This window comes from Berghia stephanieae, chromosome 10 (genome assembly GCF_034508935.2).
Source record: "Berghia stephanieae isolate SIO BIC M18660-M18661 chromosome 10, UCSD_Bste_1.3, whole genome shotgun sequence".
In the NCBI taxonomy this organism is placed as follows: domain Eukaryota; kingdom Metazoa; phylum Mollusca; class Gastropoda; order Nudibranchia; family Aeolidiidae; genus Berghia; species Berghia stephanieae.
The window spans coordinates 13,745,850-13,755,849 of NC_088369.1; the positions used below are offsets into that span (position 1 = coordinate 13,745,850).

The 10,000-nt window shown below is 39.3% G+C and overlaps 1 protein-coding gene across 1 annotated transcript in view; it reads right to left on the bottom strand.

The window, feature by feature from the left end:
- LOC144955988 (uncharacterized) overlaps positions 1-10,000 on the bottom strand; it is a 51,509-nt gene that overhangs the window by 4,996 nt on the left and 36,513 nt on the right. The window contains exon 11 of the mRNA XM_078886252.1: positions 8,334-8,397. Within this exon, the coding sequence (XP_078742378.1) occupies positions 8,334-8,397 (64 nt within the window). The remainder of the gene's footprint in view (positions 1-8,333; positions 8,398-10,000) is intronic.

A 10,000-nucleotide genomic window follows, 5' to 3' on the forward strand; every position in this document is an offset into this window, starting at 1 on the left:
TCGAACCAGGGACCTTTAGATGGATTATTGTTTATAAACTTTTGTGAGATAGAGATTTCAAGATGTCGACTTTTGACCGAGAAACTTTAATAAAGAAACGTGCAGCCAAGAGAGGCTGGCTAACGAGAGCTGTAGATCGATTATCAGTTATAATTAACAAAAGTGGTGTTTCTAGAGAGGAAATCGAGGTTGGACTGAACGATGTAAGTAAACGTTTGGATCAGTTAAACGAAATTCAAGACAATTTAGAATTACTTTTAGAGGCGTCAGAATTGCCTACGGACATTGACGAAGCGGAAGAGTACATCGTGCGTGCTAATGAAACAACCGCGCAAGCCAAGCGCAAATGGAACCAGCTTTCTCAAATGCCGGTTCAGGGCCCCTTACCTGCACACCTTACTACAGTCGGATCTCATTACACCGCGTCACCCCAACTGCCGAAAATTGAGATAGAGAAATTCAACGGAGATTTTTCCGATTGGCCATCATTTGAAGACAAATTTTCAGCTCTTATTGATAAGACCAACTTACCAGACATTTCGAAATTTAGCTATTTGCAGAGTTTCTTGACTGGAGAGGCAAAAGCTGCCATTCAAGGACTTTCTTTAACATCAGAAAATTATTCAGTTGCTTTGGATATTTTGAAAGATCGTTTTGGTCGAAAAGAAAGAATTATTTTTGGACACGTGCAAAATTTGTTAAATGTAGAGTTTCCAAACACGCGAAACACGAAAGCATTGTGGTCGGTGTTCAATCAACTACAAGTGAACATTAGAAGTCTGAAAAACTTGGATGTAGATGGCAGCAAATTTGGTTTGGTTCTAACTCCTATCATCGTGAGCCGGTTGCCGTCGGATATTCGACTCATGTGGGCCAGACAGAGCCTCAGGAAGGAAGCGGATCTTGACTTCTTAATGGATTTTTTGCAATGCGAGATTGAAAATCGGAAACGCTCTTACAGATTCAATCCTGAACAACGTGAGCGGCGTGAACAACGACAACCAACGAATCGTCATCATGGATCCTCGCCAACAGTGTCTGCCTTTACGTCTACTATGAGTGATGACAGCGGGCGTTGTTTGTTTTGCTCTGGTAAACACCCAACGGAAAAATGTCGGACAATGAATTCGATGAAACAAGAGGATGTTTTGATTAAGATTAAGGACAACAAGTTGTGTTTTGTTTGTTTTAGGAAAGGACATATTGCTAAAAAATGCTATTCCCATTGTAAATCATGTGGTCAAAAACACAATGCTTTCTTCTGTAAGAAAGAAGACACAAAAAAGATGGATGTTGATGTTAATTCCGAATCCACCAATGTTAGTTTTTGTAGAAGTAAACTTACAAACGAGAGCACTGTGTTACAAACCATGAAAGTGTCTGTAAATGGAAATCAATTTACAGCTTTGCTGGACAGTGGTGCTGACAGAAGCTTCATCTCCACTGGAGCTGTCAAATTGATCCATCCAACCTTGTATGGTCGTGAGAAATTGAATGTGTCTGCTTTTGAGGCTAAGAAGCCATCTGGTAATTCCACAAAGAATGTTTATGATGTTAGCTTTGACTTACCAGATAGAAGTAAGACTTCCATGTTTTTGATTGAGGTGAACACAATCAATGCAACTTTTCTGAGAATTTGCAGAGTGATGGTGATGTCACTATTGACTTCTTGTTTGGACAAGATTATTATTGGAAGATAGTCAGAGCAGGAATCAGTGTAAGTGGGTCCTCTGGATTGGTCGCTCAAAAGACCATTTTTGACACATGGGCTCTCTCAGGGACTTATGTGAGTTCAAACACTCAGACAAGGGATTCGAACCCAACGCAACTATTATGTTTAACAGATATCCCTCATTCAGACATTAGAAATATGTGGGATTTAAGTTACCTCGAATGTTGTCACGAGGCCAAACCAGAAATTAAGTCAAAAGTCATGACTGAATTTTCAGAGAGCATTAAGCACAATGGGCAAAGGTACGAAGTGGCCTTGCCCTGGGTCGAAACAAAGAAACAGTTTTTACAGACAAATGAAGAGCAAGCCCGAATAAGGCTTGAAAGGTTAGACAAAAAGTTGTCTAAAGATCAAGTATTAAAAGAGGGGTACAATGAGGTATTCCATAAGATGGAGGCAGAGGGCATGATAGAAGAAATAAAAGACGAGGAAGAGGTGACAAATGTCAACGTGAAGTTTTATCTTCCACACCGACCTGTGGTGAAGATGTCTGGTGTATCTACCAAGATACGTCCCGTTTTTGATGCGTCTGCTTCCGGTCCGAATTCAGTCTCTCTAAATGACTGCATGCATACAGGCCCAAACCTGTTGCCGTTGTTAAGTAATGTACTCATGCGTTTCAGGAGGTAAAAAATAGCGTTAAGTGCAGACATTGAAAAGGCGTTTCTCCAGATCTTGGTGAAACCTGAAGATCGAGATGCCCATCATTTCCTCTGGAAAGTTGGTAACAAAATTCACGTTATGCGCATAGTCCGCGTACCGTTCGGCAATAAGGCCAGTCCAATTTTGCTAAATGCAACGATCCGACATCATTTGTCCAAGTATCCAGAATCAAATACAAAACAAGAACTGTCAGATAACATGTATGTGGATGATTGGTTATCGGGTGGTGACACCACCGAAGAGGTTCTGAGTCTGAAATCAGAAGCCATGAAGATCATGTCTGAAGCTGGCATGCATTTGTGTAAATGGTCGTCTAATAGTTCCGACATTGCTGAAAATTGTGAAAGACAATTTAAGGATAAGACCATCGAGGTCGAGTCAGTTAAGGTCCTTGGAATGCATTGGAATCCAAGGGAAGATTCATTTACCTTTGATAGTGAGGTAGTCGCGTCCGATTTGATAGTGACTAAGAGGTTAGTGCTCAGTTGCATTGCCAGGATCTTTGACCCTCTTGGGTTAATATCTCTATTTATCATTACTGTGAAAATTTTGTTCCAGGATCTGTGGAAACTGGGAGTTTCGTGGGATGAAGAGGTCTCCGAGGCTATGTGTCATGCATTCCGTTCTTGGCTCAAAGGTGTAACGGAGTTGAAGAAGTTGTCCATTCCAAGGTGTTATGTTGCAGTGTCTTGGGGGGATAAACAAAGAGTTGAATTGCACTGTTTCTGTGACAGTTCCATGCAAGCTTATGGCGCGGTCATATATCTAAGAGTTCTGGAGTCAGATAGTTCAGTGTCCGTGTCCTTGGTACTATCGAAGGCTAGAGTTTGCCCGTTGAAACCCGTTACGTTGCCTAGGATGGAGTTGTTGGGGGCGGTTGTAGGGTCTAAGCTGCTTCGCTCTGTTATCAACTCACTGTATTTACCTGATAATGTCAAGTATTTCTGCTGGACAGACTCCTTGGTTACGTTGCAATGGATAAGAAGTGACCCAACTAGGTGGAAACCATTTGTTTGCACTAGGGTGGCTCAGATTCAGGAAGTCAGGAACCAGTGGCGTGGAACCATTGTCGTGGTAAAGAAAATCCCGCTGATTGTGTTACCAGGGGTTTAACTGCAAAGGAGTTGATGGCCAACCCATTGTGGTATAGAGGTCCTCCTTGGTTGAAGGAATTTACGGGCGATACGAATGTCTCAGAATGTGCACCTAATGAAGAAGCGCTGGTAGAAGAAAAAGGGGCTTCTGAAGTCAATACTTGCCTTGTTGGTGTTGAATCAGTGTTAGACTCAAAACGGTGGGGAGAATACACTAAGGCTGTTAAAGTTTTGGCATGGGTCTTGCGCTTTATGAACAATGCTACCAAAAGAAAAGTGAGTAAAGATAAGAATCTCTCTGTTGAAGAGTTAGATGCCGCCAATACTAAGCTCTTGTTGCACATCCAAGCCGTTCATTTCTCAGACGAAATCAATTGCCTATTGAAGAAGGAAAGGTTGAAGAAAGGCTCGGTGCTGTCCAAAATGAATCCGTTTCTAGATGACTCAGGGCTTGTTAGAATGAAGTGTCGTTTGGAGTTTTCTGAGTTAAGTCATGATGAGAAGTATCCGATTATTCTGCCGAAATGCCATTTGACTTTGTTGCTTGTCCGCCGAGAACACGTTAGTTTGAAACATGCAGGTGTGTCACAAATGATGGAATCTCTTCGTAACAGATATTGGATCATAGGTTTGAGGTCTCAAGCTAAAAGGGTTAAACGTTATTGTGTGCGGCGTCAACGCTTTGATTCTGTAGAATGCACTCAGGCCATGGCTCCACTTCCTGCCGAACGCTTGAAACGATCAGATGTTTTCAGCATTTGTGGTTTGGATTTCGCTGGTCCGCTTTACGCGTCGGATGCAGTTGGAAAGAAGTTCTATATTTTGCTCTTCACTTGTTGTGTGGTTAGGGCTGTCCATCTCGAACTACGTGAAAGCTTATCCTTGGGGGATTTCATGTTGGCCTATAAGAGGTTTGTTGCAAGGCGCGGTCAACCAACAAAGATTTTGTCAGACAACGCAAAGAAATTTTTTATTCTCTATTGTCTTCTGGCACTTTTCTACTCACTTCATATCTTGTTGTTACCAACATAAGTGCCTGCTCCACTCACTTTTCTGAATTAAAAATTCACCCCATACACCGGAGCATACTCAATGTCTCAATCGTTTCTATGTTATATGTTTGTGATGAGAATATTGGCTATTAAGCTTAACTGCTGGTCAAAATTACTTCGCGATGGTGGTGAACGAATCGGCGATCTCAAGAAGTGGGTGAGAGAGGGATCTAGAAATGACTTTGGGTTTGAAACGAATATTTTTGTGTTCGTGGATAGCTCACACGGTAGAGCCACGCTCTCACCTGCCAGGCGGAGTTGTCGTACCAATAAGGTCGCAGGTTCAAACCCCACCACCGCCGCGAAAATTTTTTTTTATTCTCTATTGTCTTCTGGCACTTTTCTACTCACTTCATATCTTGTTGTTACCAACATAAGTGCCTGCTCCACTCACTTTTCTGAATTAAAAAGACATTCCAAGCAGCTCAGAGACTTATTGCTGATAGTTCAACCGGTGACACCGTAAAGTGGTCATTTAATGCTCCCAGAGCTCCGTGAAGGGGTGGAATTTGGGAAAGGCTAGTTAGATCTGCAAAACAGTCACTACTGAAGAAAACTCTTGGGAATAGGGTGTTGAAAAGAAGTGAACTTGAAACGGCACTGGTCGAGGTTGAGTCCGTGATTAATAGTCGTCCGCTTACGTATGTTTCTGATGACCCGAAGTGTCAAGAGGTGCTTACTCCGTCACATTTTCTGTTGGGTCGGTCTGATGGTCATAAACCCGTTGTCGGTGGTAAGGCACGTTCGCTTTCCAACATTTCATTGCGAGATGGTCATTTACAAATCAGCAGGCAATTAGACACGTTTTGGGAGTTCTGGTATAAGGAATATATCCGTAATCTTCCACTTGTTAAATCTTCACCCAAAAGTTCACCAATAAGAGAAAATTCATTGGTCTTAATCAGAGAAGATAACTGTCCTAGGTTGCATTGGCCTATGGCAGGTGTAATTCGCTTGTTGCCCGGGCGCGATGGTTTGGCAAAAACCATAGAGTTGAAAACTGCTAAGGGAATTCTTGTAAGACCAATACAAAGAGTACATGTTTATGAATTGGATGATGATAATGAAAGTGATTACGTCTTAGAAGAGAGTAATCAGGCTAAATCAGATGAAGATCAATCTGTCAATGAAGGTTTACCAACATTTAGTAATAGGAGACTAGGTGTCACTAAGAGAGGTCGTTTTGTAAAACCACCGAATCGTTTAGATCTATAATCCTGTTAGTGGACGAGGCATTGCTGCATGATTTTTGGCTTCTCCCGTGAGCGTGCAGTAATGCGTCGCCTACTGTATATGAAACAGGAATAACATGCTTTGTTTGAAACATTGATGATTTAATGCTATCCTTTATGTTGTTTTCATGATATTGACATTATGTATTGTTCGAATTAATGTAACGCAAACCTATTATCAATGTATTTCGTTTTTTAAGTGAACTTGTTTAATCGGAGTTTACTGTACTTGAACTTTTCCACCTTTTTACTTATACTCGTTCAGGGCACATTGAAATTAATGTCCATTGTTTACGTTTTACCCCTCACTTTTGTTTGCCTCTTCACCCTCTTCCATGATACCCATTGTGTTAAGATAAGAGAAGGCTAGTTGTTTTTGTTTGAAGGCGCCGTTCATACGGCGTGTGAGTGAGAGGGGTGTAAATGATACTGTCAAAGTTCAAGGTCACGGTTAGGTGTCCGTTGAAGAAAAAAGGGGAGGATACCTTTGCTTTGCCTTTCTTTACTGTTCTTATATTATTACTCGAGAGAAGGGAGGGTATGGGCTAGTTGTTTTTAACAACAAGAGATGAAGTGAGTTGTTTTTGTTTGGAGGCGCCGTTCATACGGCGTGTGAGTGAGAGGTGTGTAAATTGTAAATGATACTGTCAAAGTTCAGTCACGGTTAGGTGTCCGTTGAAAAAAAAGAGGGGATACCTTTGCTTTGCCTTTCTTTACCTATTCTTATATTATTACTCGAGACCTGTGGGGTGGGTACCGATGTTATCATACCACACGTCTAGATTCCTTTTTTTTTACATTGCACTTGCATATTTTTCCTTCTCCGACTTCTCCTTTTTTTTATTTGCCGTTGGTGGAGATAACCAGTAGGTTAATGCAAACTGGTGTTAAGCAGTTAGGCTTTGTACTTGAAATGTCTTTATTTTAAAGATTTTCTTTTTTTAAAAATTATCTCTTTCCTATCTCTATTTGTATTAATGTTAACGTCCATTGACTTTGAATGAAAACAATAACATGCTAATGATTGTTATCATGGTGTTATGTTAAATCTTGAATGTGAATCTTGATTTTCACACTTTTTTGTTTTTAAATTCTATTTTTATATTTTTTTTATACTTTTCCTTTAACTTTATTTTCATCTGTTTGATTGAAGTTTAATGTAATTAAGTACTTCAAGGTGGGGAGTTAATGTTGAGAAAAAAGTAGTGCCGGAATCGGTGACAGTGCTTGCGGAGAGTGAGGGGAGAGAGGCGACTGAGTAGTCGAAAGGGACAGAGCTGTCCATCAATCTTCTTGTTCAAAATAAAATTTTTCTTATTCTCATTGGATGTCTCTTGTCGAATTTGTGTAGTTATGGAAATTTCTATCTATCTGTAAATATTCAGAACAGTGAGCATTACTCATAAACGCGGATGGCAAAAATCAATAACAAAGACCTGAGTGACGTCATCTTCGAACTATCTATACAGATCCAAAAGGATAGTGCAAAGTTTTGTGCGTAAAAACTCAATATTTGTTGGGACTTGTTCGGTAAAGAGTGAAGAAGTATCCACACTACACATCTTCTTCACGAGAAGCCAGACCAACGCCGCTACAACAAAAACAAAAAAAAACCAGTGTTGAAAATATAGATGAATGAAGAATTTATTGTATTACTTCCCTTTGTTTACGAAATTATAATTTGCCTTAATTCTGAACTGTTTGGACTGCAATGTTGTTGACTTTTGGTTTCTTTTGATTTTTGATAAAAAAAGAAGTGAAGACGAACGAACACATGAGGCATTTCGGTGTTATTTTATCTTATCTTATTGACTTTTGACTTGATTATTAGACAAATATTAAAACCAGAAGATCAAATTTGACACAACAACAAGATAAGATTTGTTTGTGTGTGTGTGTGTGTGTGTGTGTGTGTGTTGTTTTGTCATTACGTGTTACTAAAATGGTAAGTTTTATTGTCAACACCTTTCCATCATATTTTGACATTTTCTTATTTTAAAAATATAGTTATAATTTAACTCAATCAGTAAACTTGCTTAACAATTTAAAGCTATACCCTTGTGGGGACATTTTTGTATTATTATTAATACGATTGTGGTTGGAAATATCTTTATAACTTAATGTCATAAAACTATCTAGTGACATTTAGTAAATTAAGACATTAAGGATCAGGTACTGTTTTAAGAAAAAGATTTGAACAAGTGTGTATGAAAGGTGCCAGACAAAGCAAGAAAGAAAAATACAAAAAAAAAAAACAAAAAAAAAAAAACCAAACAAAACATCCCAAACATTTGTCAACCTCGACTGGGAATCGAACCTCAGACCTTCTGAACTGGTAATCATAAGGTCTGAGGTCCGATCCCAAGTCGAGGTCGACTGATTTTTGGGGAGTTTGTCTTTCTTGTAACTTTCTTTCTTGTTTTGTCTGACACCTTTCATACACACTTGTTCCGATCTTTATCTGACATTTAGTATTGTGTTCTTTTTTGAAGCATTTTTGTTTATTACAAATTTTTACAGCCTCTAGCACTAAGAGATCGATAAATCAATGCACACTCACCCACAGATCTCATCTTTGTGGTATACTGCAACAATCTCGAAATCACACTTCGTCAAAGCGCATTCTAGTTAATAGAAGATGAAGTTGAAGCTTGAGCTTTTATATAGGGCAATATCCACTAAACATGCACAAAGAGTCCCTGATCAACAGCAACACGAAACGTGTAGAACGAGACATGATGCCTGCTAGGCGCTGTTAACGGTCAGCTACTCCTTTTACACCTGAGTACGGTGAGATAATATGAGTAAAGAGCCTTTCCCAAGGACTCAACTAAGCGCAGAGCGAAGTTCGAACCATGAACTTCCGATCCGAAAGCGAGTGATATACCACTAGACCACATAGCCGCACATAGATGGTATTTGGAACAAACCAGTCGAAAAGAGATTGCTGATTTTATTATGTGATGGAGGATATGAATGGAATTGTTAATATCATTATTTTTTTTTCAATGGGAGTCTAACCCTGGACATGAGCGTAAACTTCACACTACTCTAAGATCCATGATTAATAGGGGCTTAATTAATCAGGCCTTACGATTCATCGTGAAATATTCAAGAACGCATTTCGTGCCTGGAACACAACAATAAAAAAGGCAAAGACCACGTATTTTCTTTCAAAAGTCGAAACTTCTAAATCTTGTAAACAATTATTTAACATCTGCAATGATCTACTTGGACGTGAAAGATGCACTTCATTACCATCAAAGAGACTTGCCAAACACATTTGTCAACTTTTTTAAAGACAAAATCCATAACATTCGTTCAGAACTAGATCGGCATGAACCATTTATAGATACAAATACATTCTGCGGTACACCTTTAGACAAGTTCCAACCAGTTTCACCTAGTTTCATAAACGAGTTGATAAAAAAAGCCCCCATTAAATCCTGCGACCTTGATCCCCTACCAGCACAGCTTTTGGCCAGCTCCATCGATACATTATTACCATCCATTACATCAATCATAAATACATCCATACTGACTGGCGAAGTTCCATCGTGCTTTAAAGGTGCCCTCGTCAAACCACTTCTGAAGAAACCATCACTGGACCACAATATATTAAACAATTATCGTCCTGTATCAAATTTACCTTTTTTGTCAAAACTTTTGGAGAAGGTAGTTCTTACACAATTAACATCTTATCTTAAGAACAACAGTTTGGAACAACCCTTTCAGTCAGCCTACAAACATCAACACAGTACTGAAACGGCGCTTCTTAAAATCTTTGATGACTTGTTATGTAATGCTGATGCTAACAATATCAATGTATTATGCCTTTTAGATCTTTCAGCTGCCTTTGACACCATTGACCATGACATTTTGTTAAGAAGACTAGAAAATACGTTCGGCATAAAAGGAATTGCCCTTAAATGGTTTACATCATATTTACAGGATCGATGGCAGACTGTCGTGTTGAATGGTGTTCAGTCAGAACAAGTTTTACTAAATTTTGGAGTGCCACAAGGCTCTGTTCTTGGCCCTGTCCTTTTTACTGTATATATGCAGCCCCTTTCTAGTGTGATATCCAGATTCAATCTGAGTTATCATTTTTATGCAGATGATACGCAAATATATGATTCAGCACCCCTTAGTAAATTACAGTTCTTAATACAACGACTTACGAGCTGTTTTAATGAGATTAAATCTTGGATGTACCACAATAAGTTA